Source organism: Herpailurus yagouaroundi, unplaced genomic scaffold (genome assembly GCF_014898765.1).
Source record: "Herpailurus yagouaroundi ecotype Mexico unplaced genomic scaffold, PumYag 77, whole genome shotgun sequence".
NCBI classification, from domain to species: domain Eukaryota; kingdom Metazoa; phylum Chordata; class Mammalia; order Carnivora; family Felidae; genus Herpailurus; species Herpailurus yagouaroundi.
The window spans coordinates 10,898,399-10,915,837 of record NW_024412388.1 but is presented as its reverse complement, the minus strand read 5'-3'; the positions used below and the strand labels follow the sequence as shown (position 1 = coordinate 10,915,837).

The window sequence follows — 17,439 nt, the reverse complement described above, 5'->3', positions numbered from 1 at the left end:
GGGAGGAAGCTGGTGTCTGGGAGGGGGAGGGGAGGGGGAGGGGAGGAAGCTGGTGTCTGGGAGGGGGAGGGGAGGAAGCTGGTGTCTGGGAGGGAGAAGGGGGCGGGGAGGAAGGGGAGGGGCAAAAGGGGGACGAAGCCGGTGTCTGGGAGGGGGCGCCGAGGAAGGGGGAGGGGGGCAAGGGGGAGGGGCGGGCCCCACCTTGCGGTGCTGCTCGTAGTTGCGGATGAAGTCGCGCAGCTGCTCCTCGCGGCTCTCCAGCGTGGCGTACAGCTGCTGCATCTGGCTCACCAGGTCGGTCTTCTCGCCCTTTAGGCGCTTCCGGTCGGCTTTCATGGCTGCGGGGCAGAAGAGCTTGTGAGTGCCAGAGTCTAGCGATGGGGAGGGAGAAGGGAAACTCCCTCTATCCTCTAAGAGATGAGGAAACGGGGTTCAGGAAGGCGACGTTTCTCTCCCACGCGCCCCTGTCCCCTAGTGGCATTCCCGGGATTCGAACCTGGGCCGCCTGTCTCTAGAACCTGTTCTCACCTCTCGGTTTTACTGATCCAGCCAGGGCAGCAAGTCCTGGACTGAGCATCTCTCCCAGCCCTGAACCGAAGGGGTCTCCGCGGTGAGGGGGCTGGAGGCCCGGTGAGCGCCCGTGGCCGGGGAAACTGATGGCGCCCCGACTCCGGGCTGAAGGAGCCCCCCCATGGTCCATTCTGAGCCTCCAGGAAGACTCAGGCCAGCACCATAGTCCATCATCTGCCCCGTTTCCTCCACAGGAGAAGCACTTGATTAAAAACACGCAGCAAGAAATGACACGGAAAGTGTGCGTAACAGCCAGAAATACAGATAGGTCAGACTCCGTCAAAACATAAAACTTCTGTGCTTCAAAGGCCACCACAAAGAGAGTAAAAAGGCAACGCAGGAAGTGGGAGAAAGTACTTGCAGACCGCATGTCTGATAAGGGCCTTACGCGCAGAATATATAAAGAGCTCTTACAACTCAATGATAAGAAGACAACCCAAGTAAAAACTAGGCAAAGGATCTGAACAGACATTTCTCCAAGAAATGGCCAATAAGGACAGGAAAAGGGTCTTGACCTCATTAGTCCACAGGGAACTGCGGATCACAGCCACAAGGACACACCCCTTCACACTCACTAGCATGGCCACAAATAAACAAGACGGACTCAAGGGTTGACATGGATGTGGGGATACTAGGACACCTTGCACACCGCCGACGGGGACGGATGGAAATGGTGCAGCCACGGTGGAAGGCAGCCTGACGGTTCTGCAAGTGATTCCACATAGAGTTGCCCTGCGGTCCGGCAACCCACACCTAGGCACACGCCCAGGAGAGAGGAAAACATGCGTCCACACAAACGCTCGAACGCAAACGTTTACGGCAGCATGGGTCGCGGAAGCCACAAGGTGAAAACCAACTCAAATGGCCAGCAACTGATGAAGGAGTTAAAAACCCAAACACGCGGTGCGGTGACGCATACAATGGAACGCTATCTGACAGTGGAAAGAGGTACCGTTTCATGCCACAACGCGGATCAACTCTGAACAGTCTGCTAAGTGAAAGAAGCCGGTCGCCGATGTATGATTCCATATACCGTATGAACGGTCCCCGGTAGGGAAATCTACGGAGACAGGATGCAGACAAGTGGCTGCAGAGGGCTGGGGGGAGGGGTGGATGGCGGGGGGCGGGGGTGTGTGGATATAGGGGTGGTATTTGGAGGGCCTGGGGTTTCTTTCTGAAATGATGAAAATGTTCTAATGTTGATTGTGGTGATGGATAAGCAGTCTGTGAATATACTAAAAACCACTGAATTGTACATTGTAAACGGTGAATTGTAGGATATGTGAATTTTATCTTAATAAAGCTCTCTCTCTCTCTCATACACACACACACACACACACACACACACACACACACAGGGCCATGAGCTCTAAGCAACCTCCTGGCAGGCAGCGTGACTCTTTGCTCCCTGCAGACCCTCTCTCACACCGCTGGCTCTTTGGCAAATGGACAGAGTAGCTGTGGTCAGGGGGGGGCTGTGGCTGCAGAGTGGGCTCCACTGCCTTGTCCCAGTGCCCCCAGAAGTCTGTTCTGTCCTGTCCCTGGAGAAAACACCAAGCAGAGTTGTGCAGATGGTATGGAGGAGGGTAAAGCAACTCCGTGGCTCCGGAGGGCTCTCAGGCTCCTTGGCCTGAGAAGGCACAGAGTAGTTAAGTCATTTGCCCAAAGTCACACAGCCATGTCTGACCTGAAAGCCGACACAGGTGACCCCACGTTCTGCTGTTTGGAGCCTCCAAAACCTGGAGGGTCCCGGACCCATGGCTAGCTGAGGGCAGTGATATGGGGCAGACCATGGCTGTGACACCCCATCTCGTCCTGGACATCCAACTCTGCAAACTCGGCTTGCCAATATGGGAGTCTGGGCTGCCAGGTGTGATGTAAGGACCGAGGGTGCCGGGCTCCTGGCCCAGTGCTCGACATAAGCTGATATCCTTCTGGCCCTGAGGGGACTTCCTTCATCCTCCTATGCTTTGCTCCCCCAACCCCCAACCTGGGTAGAACAGGGACTGTGGGGAGATCCATGCGGTGGGGGCCCTGGGTCTTGGGCGGCCCTTTAAATTCCAGCTTTCAACTCCCCTCAGTCCTGCAGCTGGTGGGGCAGCTTGGTGGGGCAGCGTAGATCATCAGGGCCGGAGCTCCAGGCCTGCAGGGCTGGGGCTGGGACCTTAGAGGACAGGGACAGTGGAGAGCATGGTGACAGAGCTCATCTCCTCTCTCTCCAGTGAGGCTGGGGGTGGTCAGGGTAGGAGTAGGAGGGAGGGGGGCAGGGCTGTGCTAGTTTTCTGTTAGGGTGCAGGGTATAGGTTAACGGTGAGCTTCACTTGAAGAAAACCCAACATCTAAAGACATAAGTGGGTCAGAAGGAATCTTACAGAAGAGCCCAGGCTCAGCTGCCACTGAGAACTGGGAAATTTCCATCTGCATTCTCATCAGACCCTAGATCCTGGCTGTACTCCCTCCTGTGACAGAGGTGGGTGGGAGGGAAGTGCTATCATCCCATTTTACAGGGGAGGAAACTGAGGCCACACAGCCGGCAAATGGCAGAGCTGACTCAGGTGGGTTTCAGACTGTCGAGGGGAGTGGCTCCCAGGGGCTGCGGGTGGGGGCAGCTGACCCGGACAAAGTCACCACTGTGGGACCCTCCACCCCAGGGTTTGAGAAGGTCTCACGGACCCCCCTGGGGAGCATGCCTCTGCCCTTGGTTGGAAATTAATCCCCCTTGGGCTCCGATTTGCCTCTTCCGTTAGCCTTGTCTGGATGGAAACCAAATTCCAGACTTTGCTCTTGGCAACTGGAGGCTCTGGGAGGGATGCCACCCCTTCCTCCAGAGCATTGCCGGGCCTTCCTTCACTTTTGCCAAACACCTTGGGGAGGGGCGACGTGGCAGCCTGCCACTGGCCTCCACGGTGCTCCCTCCACTCTACCCCTGCGCCACCGTGTACAGGAGCAGCCGTGTGGGCCCCCGTTCTGTCCCCCAGCAAAGGGGGTGTGTACACCTGTATCTGTGTGTTAGTGGCAGGGAGCTCAGTGGTGGGGCAGGGAGCTACGCCTCCCCCCATCTGACCGGGGGCTCCTGAGAGCAGGGGCTGACCCTCCACCTTCAGATTAGTAGCTCCTCCTCAAGGGGAAACTGCGAGCTCCCTTGAACTACTGATCAAGCATGCTCTGTGTGCCAGACTCCCTGCCTGCTGCTGCTGGGGGCACAGGGCTGGAAAAGACACGCCCCCACCTCCTGGGAGGTTGCCAGTGTGACGGAGGAGACGACCCCTGCACACGCGGATGACGCGAGACCCCATCCACCCGCCTCCTTACCAAGGGAACCCCAATTTTGTTTGCGCCCCACTAAAACACTCAACGTGCCATGCTCCCCTGCAACTTGAGGGGCCATGTGTCCAGTTGTGGCTACGAAGACGTGCCCAGGAGCCTACTGGGAAAACCCGTTTTCTTTATAGTACAAGGTCACAGTGTTTGGGGGACTTCCTACGACGTGCACCCCAACACATTCCTAACGGACACGTCAGGGCGGGCTGTGAGAGGTGCCGCCACCCCCACCATAATAACCTTCGCTGCCTGGCTGCTTCGCACGAGCTCTCCCCGGGAACCCCTGCTCTGCGGATTCTGGGGGCACGGCGGGGGCGGCGGCTGGACCCTGCCCAGCCGAGGACTGAGACACATGAAAGCTGGATCTCTGGGCAGGAATGCCGGGTGCAGATCCCTTTGAAACGGAGCTTCGGCACCTCTGGAGCCACAGTGTGAACAAAGCAGATGCCGAGCGGTCTGCCATAGCCTCTCGGAAGCACACACGACCGTAACCAACTCACGGGAACTCCTCGCAGAAGCAGGACCTGGGAGCAGGCACCTGTGTGTGTGTGTGTGTGTGTGTGTGTGTGTGCGCGCGCGCGCGTCCCCATCGGGCCTGACTGTCCCTGAGTCTCCAGATGCTGGGTCGCTGCCGTCAGACAGGGCTCCTTGAAGGGTGTCACTGGCATTGTAACTCTTTTAAGAAAACAAAGAAGATTGGGGGCGCCTGGGTGGCTCAGAAGGTTAAGCGCCCAACTTCGGCTCAGGTCATGATCTCGCGGTTCCTGAGTTCAAGTCGCGCACTGCGCTCTGTGCTGACAGCTCGGAGCCTGGAGCCTGCTTCGGATTCTGTGCCTCCCTCTCTCTCTGCCCCTCCCCCCTTGTTCTCTCTCTCTCTCTCTCTCTCTCTCTCTCTCAAATAAATAAACATTAAAAAGAAGACAAGAAGATCAGCACGACGGGTCCCCAAGAAAGAATTTAAGTTACTAATTTACACAGCTATGAAAACTATGCAATGGGGTGCCTCCTTCTTCCCTTTGCCACAGGTCTGCTGTTATCCGTCTTTCCAAAGCGCATTTTGGCGCTCTCCAAATGTTGCTACTAAGGCAGGAGTAGCAGGGTGGGGTCTGTGACACCTGACCTTCCCTCTCGGTGACCAGCCTCCTGCCTCGGCCCAAAGCTCCCGGGCGCTCACTGCGCCTTCCCAGGCATCCAGCTTCAGCCAGGCGTGTCCCATTCCAGGAGCCAGGCCACCGGAACCACTGCCATGGTGATGGGTGATGTCATGCCCGGCGGGCCCTGTGGGGTCACCGTGGGAGACCAGCTCAGCTCCCGGGAGTGTGGGGATTCCGAGGGGGGGAGGGAGGGACTTGTTTTTCTAACTCAGAGGAGGCCGAGTGCCTGCAGGGGGGTGACCAGGGGCCCGGCTCCGGCCCCGTGAAGATAGAGCATCTCTGGGGATGTCATCCTCTCAAGCTTCTGCCGTGGCCTTTCCGCAGCAGACCCCGTCTTCCTCTCCTGGCTTAGGGGACCACAGCTCCTCACTGACCTCACAGCTGCTGCAAACTCACCACCGGCAGGGGGAGGACCAGTCCCCTTCATTGCGGCCACGGGTGACAGACCCTCAGCGGCAATGCCCAGGCATAGGGAGGCCTCCGCCAACAAGCAAGGGAACCGGACAGGCTAATTCGTGGCGTTTGAGCCTCTAGCGGCTGTGTGCCTGGAGGGCAAGGGATTCTACAGGGCGCTTTTGACTTCTGCTTACCCCCCAAGGCAGAGTGCGCAGGGAGAACCTTGCTGGGGAGCTGGAGAGGGAGGGGCCAGGCTCCCAGCCTTCCCCTCTCTGAGCCTCAACCGTGCCCCCACCATGAGTGTGCTGGATGGACCCTGTGAGCCTCCTCTGGCTTTGGAGGGCCGAGAAGGCATCACCTCCACCACTGCTCCCCACAGAGGTGTCCAGGGCCTTGGCCAGCACCACACAGCGGGGCAGAATGGGCATCAGTCTGGCGTCAGAGGACCTGGGTTCTGTCCCTGGCTCTGAGCCCCTGAGCAAGTCACTACCCTCCCCCAAGTCTCGCTTTCCTAGGTATTAAAACGGTTCCCGTGTGCCAGGCCCTGCTCTGAGCCCCCGATGCGTTCTGGCCACTCAACCACCACAACCACTGTATGAAGTCGTTCCATGTCACAGCATGGGGCAGTAGGCACCCCGGGAGAGTGAGGAGCCGGGTCAGGGAGTGAGTGGCAGTGCCCGTCTGGCCCCACACCCACCTACCCTCTCCCCTCCCCCTCCCACTCTGGTCCTCTGCTGCCTCCAAAATCACCGACCCCAACCAACCCGGCAGGGTCCCGTTGGCCTCGCCTGTTCCTCAGGACCTTGTGCAGGGGTGGGGCTGGGGGGCTGGGGTGTGTGTGTGTAGAGGGGAGGGGGCACTTGCCTTGTGGAGGAGGAAACTGAGGTTCGAAGGGCTAACTTACTCTCCAGGGCCCTCACAGCTCAAGGACCGGATCCCGGACTTGCCTCTCTGCCGTCTGACCTGGAACCCCTCACTCCCCTTCCTTAACCTACTGTGAAAGCACGTCGCTGGAAACAGCAGGACCTGCACCGAAGCACAAAAACGCTGGATGATCCAGAAATCTGCCAGTCACTCCCGCCACGAGACGCTGTTTTTGCAGCTTACGGTCCCGAGGGGACCTTCTGAGGTTTCCATCAACGGCGGTTTGACATTCTTGTGTGCACCCCATGACTGCTCCGTGGCCGCTGGTGGTGTGCGTGCGTGTGTGTGCGCGTGCGTGCAAGCCACAGCTCTCAAGGAATCCTCCCCCGGCCCCCCCTCCACAGCTTGCCCAAGACACAGTCTCCTTCCACATGCCCAGATTTCCCATTGGTCTGACCTCGGAAGACTGCAGGGCCTGGCTCTGGACGGTCCCAAACCAAGAGACCTTATGAAAATGTCCAGCCTGGTCAGTGCCCACCCCCCACCCCCTCTTCCTCCCTTCCTCGCGGCAAACAGGCTCTAAGGAAGGTGGGGAGGGGATGGTGGGCAGAGTCGGGTAAATTTCAGCCCAGGTATGATGATCCCAGCCACCGCCAGCAGGGGGCCCCCTTTCTTTTCCATTCAACACCCCCAACCAGTTGAACCTTCCGCATCCACAGATTCTGAGACAGGAGGGGTGGGCGGGTGGGGGCCACAAGAGCCTAGCAAACCACTCTGGACAAACACACCCACCAAGATGGTCTCCCAAACAGGTCGCGGGAACAGGAGGCACAGCGCTGGAAGTACAGTCGATGGCATTGGAATAGCGTTGTGTGCTGACCGTACTCGGGTGGAAAAAATTTTTTTAATGGAAAAACTTTAAAAAAAGAAAGAAGAAAAAAAAAGCTCTTTTAGCTCAACTTCCCTTTACCGATGGGGAAACTGAGGCCCAGAGAGGGAAAGAGGATACCCGATATCACACAGCCAGCCAGCCCGGGTCTCCCGATTCTCAGACCAACGCCGCTGGGCTAAAAGCATCAGCTTTGGAGTCGGCCTATCAGACTTTAATTAAGCCTCAGTTTCCCCATCTGTGGAATGAGGACTGAAAGTGTACCTACTTCTGCCCGATAGAGAACAGGTTGCCATATCCGGAGTGACCCGTCAGGTGCGGAGCCTCAGAAAGACACGGTTCTGGATTCACGGAGCCTCGGATTCCAGTCCGGCTTTACCCCTTAACCAGCTTCCCCGCTTGTAACGTCTCTGGGTGTTTCCTCAGCTGCTAAGCTGAGGGTGATAACTTGTACCTTGCGAGGCCGTATGTGACACTACCTGGCACCTGAATCCACAAGGTGTTCACTCAATGTTAGCACCTCCTCCTGTCTTCCGGCTCCCCATGGCTCCCAGGCCCCAGGAGGGCTCAGAAAATACTGGGTGACCTGACCAACAGGCTGGATTCTGGGAAAAGGGCCTGGGGAAGGGGCCCAGGGCAGGGAAGGAAGCAAAAGGCCTGCAGACTTACTTATGGCCCCGGGACGGGCCTGCCTGGGTTTATTTTGGTTCTTCCTGTTTGAAAGCTGAGCAAGGTGACTTCAGAACAGGTAGTGAGGTTAAGCAGGCTCTTGCCCTGTCGGGAGGCACTCAGGGAAGAAGGAAAACCCAGCACCCGCTGAGCCAGGCCTAGTCAGACACGCGCTTGGCTGTGTGGCCCAAGGTCTGACCTGGGTGTAGCTCTGCTCCTCGGGGACCAAAACCTCCTCTTTCTTCTCACTGCCAGGTGAAGTGGACTGATTGGCCAACTCAGCCAACGAGTGGCAGAATTGGCACTTGACCCTAGCACTTTGATATCCAGGTCTGCAATCTTTCCAGAGTCCCCACAGCTCCTCTCTCCCAAGTACAGCCTAGAAAGAGTTAGGCAGCGTGGCCTTTCCAACCTGGAAAGATATTCCAAATGTCTGGAATACAGGTTCTTGATTTCCAATCCGGTGGCCATGCAGACATGACTAATCAACCACACTCTACAGGAATCTGGGTTGACTGGGGATGTCTGCCACGGCACAGGAGGGAAATGCAGATTTGCTCTGCCTCGGGTTGGGAGGTCAGATGCCATCACCGATTGATCAGAGCTGGCGTGTTTGAGGACGGCTGGGCGAGCCCTGTCTGGGTCAATGCAGTGCCAATACCGATTCCATTTAACTCCATTTAACTGAAAGAGAGAAGCCAGTCCATTCGCATCTGAGACGGTTGCACACAAACTGCCACCCACACACTCGACGGTGAGAGCACAATATTCCCTCAGTTTGGTCCAAGATACATGGGGGATTCCTGGGTCTACTTACATATTTTTGTGTCCACGGGAAATACAAGATCCTTGGGGGCAGGGACCTGGCCTGCCTTGTTCACTACTGTATCTCCAGTATAGAACAGTGCCTGGCACATAGTAAGTGCTCAGTAAATACCCACCAACTTACTCATGAGTGACAGAAGGGTGGCCTCCCTAGAGAACACTGGGACCTGCTCCATGGTCGTCACTGAGCTGTGTCCAATATTTCTTGCATCCTGGGGGCAGAGGTGATCCGGCTTTCCTTTGCATGTCTCCTCTTGACCTCCACAGGTTTGACAGGGCAGGCTAATTTCCCTTGTGCCTCCTGACCGGCCCCTGAGCCCCGACTGCAGAGAGGCTGTGGCTCTCGCCGAACCGCTGTGGGCTCTGTGCGGCGTGTCCACGGCCGTTTCACGGCACCCGCCAGGCAGGATACAAGGACACTCAAGTGGACCACAGCTTCGGCTGCCCCAGGGCACCAGGAGTATTTAAGGTGCTCAGAGCTGGGGACGGACCCCAGACACTGCTCCCAGCACAGGCAACACCCAGTGTCGGGGAGCGGGGTGACCTGGTTGTCCCACAAGGCTCCTTGATTTCAGCCTGCTCATGGCGGCACCCTCCCCGGGTCTTGAGGAGGCCACCCACTCGTCAGCTGGGCTCCCCGTCCCCAACCCTGGGTGGCCCGCGGAGGCCACCAGGTTTGGATGGGCCAGAAGGCGTTGGAAACTGCGGCCATCCTTCCATTACGAGAGCCTGCTCCGAGTACCCACGTTCCGTGCACCTGGCACGGGCCTTGCACTGGATTTTCCCCCGCGTCACACGAGCGTGCGATTCTGTCTCACAACTCGAACAGAAAACCCCGCAACCGACCCCGTTTCTCTCTCCCGCCCTCCTTCTATCTCTTCCTCCTTTTGGAGCAAAGATGCTTAAAAGGACCGCCTGGGCTCGTGCCTCATTTCTCTCCTCCCACCCTCCCTGGCACCGCCTGGACTTCTCCCCCACCTGCTCTTCTCAAGGTCACCGTAACCTCCGTGCTGTGAACCCCACAGTCCTGTCTGTCCCACTCCATCGGCACCGGGGATCCCCTCTTCGTGTGCCCTTCCCGCCCCCTTCTCCTGGTTTCTTCTTCTGTCTCTGGCGGCTCCTTCTAGGTCTCTGCTGATTTCTCTGAGGAGCGGGCCTCTAGGCAATAGGAACCTGTCCTTCTTTCCCACTGTGTCCTGGTGGCCCGTCCAGCCTCCCGGCTGTGCACAGCTCCGGCCCCGTGCTGTGCATCTCCAGCCTGGCCATCGGAGCCCGCTCGGTGCCGAGAACCTCCCCACACCGCCGCCGGGGGTCTAACCACCTCCAACCCAGCACGTCTGAGACGGAGTCCACAGCCAGCCCCCCACACCCTGCTCCGCCTGGCCTCCTCGGACTCAATCCAGGGTGGCCTTAGCCTTCCGGTTCCTCCGGCCCCAAACTCCAGAATCTTCCTGAACTCCACTCCTCTCAGGCCCCACACCCGATTCCTCAACAAGCCACGTCAGCTTGACATGTTGCCGGAATCCGGCCACTTGTCACCACTCCTCAGTCACCACCATCCTGTGTCTGCATCGTGCAGTAGCCTCCTGACTGGTCTCCCAACCCTTCGGTCCCCATCAGCTCAGCAGGGAGTAGTCCCTTTACGGGGCAAATCAGATCATGACTTCCCTGCTCCTCTCCAACAGCTCCAGTCTCAAGGGTGAGCACGGAGTCCCTAGAATGGTCCAGAAGAGTCACGTGTCCATCCTCCCCTGCCTTCTCACCTGCCTTCCTCCCGCCCCCCGTAACCCCACTCCCACCCCACGGCTGCCACCTGGCTCCGTGCTGCTCCCGGTTCACGCGGATATGCCCCTTCCACTGAATCTGCCCGGAATGTCCTCCTGCCCTTGTGACCCACTCCCTCCCAGGTCCTTCCTCAAACGTCACTCTCTCAGCAAAGCCCTCCCTGGACACCCTCCTCACCCCCTTCCCTGTCCGCTCTCCTTAGAGCTCAGCACCACCGAACACTATGTATTCTGTGTGTACTGAGGGGAGCACATCCGCCTTTCTGGGAGGACCTCCCGGCCTTCTCTCCCTGCGAGACTTCGAGGAAGCTTCCGCCTGGCTTTTCAAAGCCCACAGCCCCTGCCTCTACCTGTGGTCTGGATGCCGGGGGCCATGCCAGCTCCCTACCTCAAGCCGCACCCTTCCTGCATTCTCCAGCTCAGGGGCTCAGGAGGGACCCCCCCCCCGCCCCCCATCCCAGGGCGGAGAGCACAGTGGCACTCGGGGCCCTGCCAGGGTCCATCGGTCAGAGAGTAAGCACAGGCGGGCACCTAGAATGCATAGCAGGGGCAGCCATTCCGGGACTGAAGGGGGCCCTGCGCTGCCACACCTTCCAACTTTTCCAGAGATTTCCAAACTCTGGATTGTCGTAGTCTTTATGTCTTAAATGTCTCTCTCTCTTTTTTTTTTTTTTTCCAATATTGGCAATTAATCATGATACCCAACCGTGGCTGTGGGCCTCACGGGGTTGCTGGACTGTTGACCTGAGCAGGTGGCTATAGAAGATGGAACACAGCACGATGTGAGCCCACTGCAGCTCTGTAGAGTGAGACCAGGGACCAGGCTCTGCAGACAGAAACCTGGGGTTGAATCCCAGCTCCACTATTCACTATCTGGGTGACGTTGGGTAAGTTCCTTAACCTCTCTGTGCCTCTCCCCTCGTGCATGAAGCGGAGATACCAGCTTCTATGTCATTCTGCTGTAGTGACCACTAAAGGAGAGCAAAAGCTCTAGATGCACCTCCGATGGCTTGGTCGGGCTCTGTCAGTCTAGGTGACAGCCTCACAGAGGTCTCAGGGCAGACTGGGGGGTCTTGAGAGGAAGCGGGCACCCTGCCAGGGAGTTTGAGTACAGGCTGCAAGCCGGCTGCGTGGAATGCTGTCTTGGAGCCTGAGCAGGGAAGAGGGGTGCATGGGAAGAGGGGTGCATGGGCTTTCTCCGTCTCCAGGATCTCTGTCTCAGGCTTAGATGTCAGAGGCTCCCACCGGAAAACTTTAGATAGGAAGGGCGAGGCCAGCGAGGGCCTTAGACACAGAGCGCAAGAAATAAGAGGCACAGCGGGGGTCCTAGTTGTGGGTGGGGACACACTGTGGCCACCTGCAGCCCATCCCTCCGCTCCAGAATGACTCAGAGCTCACCTGGAAGCCCAGAGGGTGGCGGGCCCCAGGGAGCCAGGCCCCCCACTTCCTGCCGAGGGAAATGGGAGGGCGGAGGCAGGGAGGGGGTGGTGTTTGTTTTCCAGCCTCCAAAGGCAAGTCCAGGAAATGTCCTCCTTCCTCCAAATTACCACTAAAAATAGGGGCAAGGGATGGGCCCGGAACACTGACATTCCCTAGTCCCAGGGGGGCGATTTCTGGAAACGCAGCATGGGCCATGGGCCTCACGCCCCACATGAGAACTATTTTTAGCGGCTCATGATGGTGCGTGAGGTCATTCTCAGGCAAGATAACGGCCCTGAGAGGAGGAGGAGGTATGTGGCAGAGAATGGCTGCCAGACACGGAGGGAAGCCAGTGTGCTGCGCGGCCTTGGGGACTCACACACCCTCTCTGGGCTTTGGTGTCAGACTCTCAAGATGGTCCATCGGGCCCTCTGGAACCCTCAGGAAGGAGGCTGCCTTTGGAGCCCCGATGGTTTGGGAATCGATCTCGCCTGGCTTCCCTCCAACAGAGATGCAGCAAGGCTATTCAAGGTTAGATGCAGGTGGCAACCTGGCAGCTATGGTCAGCCTCCTCCTAGACAAGCTCAGGAGAGGGGCAGGAGACCTCTCCAGAGTGCGGATCCCGGAGCCAGGCTGTCTGGGTTTAAAACCGGTCTTGTCACCGTCTAGAGGGGAGATCTGGAGCGAGTCACATCAGCCTGGTTTTTCACATCTGTACAAGAGGGATAAAAACAGTTCCTCCCCATGCATCCGGGCTCACCAAGGACCTGCACTGAAACACTCGCAACGGCACCATCTGTAAAAGCTCCAAGCTGGAAACCACGGGCACAGTCCCTTTGCAGAAGGGGTCCCTTTTGCAGGGGTGAAGACTCAATCTAATGAGAACCAGCGAACGACGACCACCCCGCCACACGCAACGTGATGACCCGCGAGCACAGCACGCCAAGCCAGGGAAGCCGGACACAAGAGCCGCGTGGCTCCCTTTACAGCACACAAAGGCGGCAAAGTTAACGGACGTGGGGAGAAGTCAGGAAGAGGTTGTCCGCTGAGGGATACAGACAGGAAGGGGCCACGGGAGGACATTCGGGAAGCTACTGACGTACTGCCTCTTGATCTGGGTGCTGGTGTCACTCATGTGTGCCCAGTTGGTGACGCTAAGCGCCTGACATTAAGCAGGTAAACCTGCACTTTGTATGTATGTCATTCTTTAATAAAAAGCTTTAAAAACAGCGTCTACTCTGCAGGGCTGGTTTTACATACGCGTCGCACTCAGAACTGTGCCTAGTGTTGGGGGGAGCCCTCAGGAAGTATCCGCTCTTATCATCTGGGGTGGGCGGAGGTGGCCCCCATGCCACCAGGGGACACCCCATGACATGGGCAGGTCCAAGCATGGGTGAGGAGAGCACCTGCAGGACCCCTGGGGCTGGGGGAAGAACGTGACCATGAACGTGAACTTGGGGTTGTCCTGGATTCAGAGTCTAGCACCATCCCGCACAAAGACGGCACCTTCCGTGCAGGACCGCGGTGAGAATTCGGGGGAAGATTTCCGTGAAGGTGCCCAGACGGCGCGCGAGCGAGGAAGGTCGGGGTGGGCGCCCCAGCCCCACGACGCTGATGATCACAACAGTGACAGCGGCTAGTATTTGCTGCGTGTGTACTAGGGGCCGGGTATTGTCCTGTATGTTTTCACTAAATTTTCCCTCACGGCGATGCTGTGAGGTAGTTAGCATCAGTGATCCCCAGTTTACAAGTAAGGAAACTGAGGCAGGACGTGGCCCGGGAGCTCTGGCTCTGGGGCCCTGCCTTTAAGCTTGTCCAGGCGGGCAGTGCCCGGTGCCACATGGCCGCTGTGGATGCTGGCCTTGGCTGTGGGAGGAGCGGAGCCCGGTGGCCCCATCGCGTGAGGTCTTACGTCTCCTGCAAACCCCACGGCTCAGTCCTCCTGGGTCTACTGAGCCTCCTGGGTCACCTCACAGACGCAGAAAGGCTGCCGGGAAGCACAGGTCTTAGCCCAGGTGGGGCCAGGGCAGGACATCAAAGGTTCGGGTCTTGCTCTGCCTGCCAGCAGCCATGTACCTCTGGGGACCTCTCAGAAACTCCGCGTTCTCTGTGGAAGGGGTGTAACAAAACTCTGCCGGCCTTCGGGACCGAGAAGCGTCTGAAGATGAGCTCTAGAATCCACAGGGAGCTTCAAAGGGGGCAAAGACAGCTGTTACCATGAAGGGTAACGGCTGGGGGCCCGCAGGTGCCCACCCGGGCGGTCTGGGGGGAGAAGTCTGTCTATTTCTGGCATACGGTGTGGACCAGCCACGTGGCCACGGATCCGTGCCACAGATGAGCTCTTGCAGCCACAAGACACGTTCTGATCATCTTTTACCTGCCTCCTGGGAGGCTCTCTGCAATTGGCAGAAGAAGAAAGGGGCGCCTCTTCATCGGCTCCCCGAAGCCTTGGCAGCAACGATTATTCTTTTTAAGCTTTGCTATCGGGTCTCTGAACTCCCCCCGTTCGAGGAGGAGCGTGAAGTCGACAGCGGTGTGGCAGTGAAAAATCACGAGAATGAGTGTCGTCCTCTCTGCCAGCCCCGGCTTCCGTGGTGCAGCCGGAAACTGGAGACCCCCCCCCCCGCCCCCCAGCCACCCCATCTCCGTGCAATGGCGAGTTCTTGCTACCGACTTGGCCAGGGCCCCAGGCTACCTGACGCCACAGGGCACGCGGGTTTTATGGAAGTCTGCTGTAATTAAGACCTCTATAAAATATTTAGACCGCCATGCCCAGATATATTAATGATTACACGTTTAAATGTTAATGGGTGTAATTAGCTGAAAGATTAGCCAAGCCTGTCACTAAATATACATTCAGGACTGATAAACTCTCGTGTTGTAAAATTACAGGTGTCAACAGCCATACGCATGTAGCCTTCTCGGACTTTGCCTTATTGTAAAGACGCTCAAAGGGTTGCCCAGAAAAGGGAGAGGAGTTAGCAGGCTGGGCAAGAGGTGGGTGGGGGGGGGGGGGGTGCGGGGCAGTCAGAGGGGGAGAACCCTAAAGACTCCATAGGGTCCTTGGAAGTTGTGAAGATCAAGTGGGTTAGTAAATATGAAACCTTGCATGCCTCCATGGATGGAGAACTCACTATTAGGAGCAGCTCTAATGATCAGGTCTCAGAGGCTGGCTCATATAAATGGTTTATAGGGGTGACACAGGAGTCTCCCCCAGGATACTAAGAGGTGTTTTTTACTTTTTTACATGTTTGTTTATTTTTGAGAGAGAGTGCGAGTGGGGGAGGTGCAGAGAGAGTGGGGGGGGGGGGGGGGGGGGACAGAGGATCTGAAGCAGCCTCCATGCGGCCAACAGAGAGCCCGACGTGGGGCTCAAACTCACGGACCGTGAGATCATGACCTGAGCCGAAGTCGGTCGCTCAACCGACTGAGCCACCCAGGCGCCCGGCCTAAGAGTTAAATTCAAGACTAATGAGATCACAGTATCTGCAAATGTTGCTTTCAAACAATGTATCATCCCACAGGTCACGACCAAGACGAGCAGGACCTTGCTATGGCCTTGTTAATAGAGAGCCTTGTATTTGTTAATTTAGCAAAATCTTCCTGAGGGCTGACTGTGCGCTGGGCACTGGGCCTGCTGCTGGGAGCCTGGCTCGGCCAGACAGATGAGGTCTTTATTCTGCGGGGGGCGGTGTTGGAGCAAGGGAGACGTATGACAGATCAATCATTTATTTTTTTTATTTTATTTATTTTATTAAAAAAAATTTTTTTTTTCAACGTTTATTTATTTTTGGGACAGAGAGAGACAGAGCATGAACGGGCGAGGGGCAGAGAGAGAGGGAGACACAGAATCGGAAACAGGCTCCAGGCTCTGAGCCATCAGCCCAGAGCCTGACGCGGGGCTCGAACTCACGGACCGCGAGATCGTGACCTGGCTGAAGTCGGACGCTTAACCGACTGCGCCACCCAGGCGCCCCCAGATCAATCATTTAAACGCACGCTGAGGTCAGGCTGTGCAGGAAATAGCCAGGGAGTCCCTGGGGAGCTGTGCAGTGGGCGGTGCAGGCTGGGAGGGCCGGCCCTTCTAGAGGACGGAGAAGCCACCTGGGCCAAGAGTGGGGAAGACTGCTTTGGCAGGGGGAAGGGCAGATGCAGTGGCCCTGAGGCAGCAAAGAGGGGAGAGGCCGCGGTGAGGGGGCCGGGAGGTGAAGTCCAAGGGGGCTGGGCCGGGTCACGCAGGCCCACGCAGGCGTCTGGGTTTTCTCTGAAGGGTAGAGGGAAGACACTTGCATTAGTGCCCCGTGGCTACCGGGGCAAATTACCACAAACCAGGTGGCCTGAAACAACGGAAATGTATCCTCTGGCAGTTCTGGAGGCCAAACGCTTGAAATCGAGGTGTGGCAGGGCTGAGATCCCTCTGAAGGCTCCAGGAAAGAAACCTCCCTTGCCTCTCTCAGCGGGCGGTGTCCCCAGCAAGCCTTGGCATTCCTCGGGGACGCGTCGTCCCGATCTCTGCCCCGTCTTCCCCTGGCCTTGTCCCCCGTGCGTTCTCTCCCTTCTCTTACAAGAACACTTGTCCGGGATGATCTTGAGATCTTTACCTTAGCTGTGTCTGCAAAGACCCTCTTCCCAAATAAGGCCACACGCACGGGTCCGGGCCGATGGATCTTCTGAGGGGCTCGCTACGGCACGACGTCGGGGAAGGGGTGTAAGCAAAAGTGACCTGCCTTGCCACCACTTTGCCGCCCCACGGAGACCAGACTGGGGTCGAGCAGAGCACAGAGGTGGTGACCCGGAGTAGGGTGGTGGTGGCAGAGACAAACAAGGGGATGAATCTGAGATCCTGTGCCTCCCAGGAGGGAAGTGGTCAGAAGGAAAGCCCTCAGATATGGAGGGGTCAGTGGGGTGGGCCTGGCAAGGTGCACCCAGCCCCACTCAGGAGCCAGATCTGTCCACATCAATGGTTTGTCTGCCTAGGGGGTGCTCCGGAGAGGAGAAAGAAAGCCCCAAGTCACTGACGCTCGATCACACCAGCTCAAGAGGGCCACCTCGGAGCCCACGCTCCAAGCAAGAGCTCCAAGGCACACAAAGCACCAAGAAATCACATTTCTCCTTGACGAGTGGTTAACTGGCACTGTGGGCTATACATCGGTTTCTCGTGAGTTTGGTTCACATGAGTCTGTCACGAGCAATCTGACTTTTCGGGGCTGAAGAGCAGAACGTAGAACCGGAGCAAAAAAATGCCACCCCCGCCCCAGCCATCGCGGCCTATGCGACTCACACACACTTAGAAAAATTAGTATTTATCTCCTGCTTCCTGTGCGTCAGCAGTGTTCTCAGTACTTATTATTGTTACAGTAACTCTACAGAGAAGGTGCTGTCGTTGTTATCATTATTAATTATTATCACTCCCATTTTACAGATGAAGAAACGGACAGGTTAAGTCATGCAGCCAAGGTCCCACCCTAGAAAAAAGCACCAGCCTTCTCAGGCTTATTTCTTAAGATCCAAGAAAACAATTCGGCCAGAGCCAGGAAGGCTAAGGAGC

At 57.4% G+C, this 17,439-nt stretch overlaps 1 protein-coding gene across 5 annotated transcripts in view; it reads right to left on the bottom strand.

The window, feature by feature from the left end:
- Positions 1-17,439, bottom strand: part of KAZN (kazrin, periplakin interacting protein) — a 465,989-nt gene that overhangs the window by 71,081 nt on the left and 377,469 nt on the right. For all 5 annotated transcript variants that reach the window (XM_040455652.1, XM_040455645.1, XM_040455640.1 and 2 more), the window contains one exon: positions 202-338. In XM_040455652.1, the coding sequence (XP_040311586.1) occupies positions 202-338 (137 nt within the window). The remainder of the gene's footprint in view (positions 1-201; positions 339-17,439) is intronic.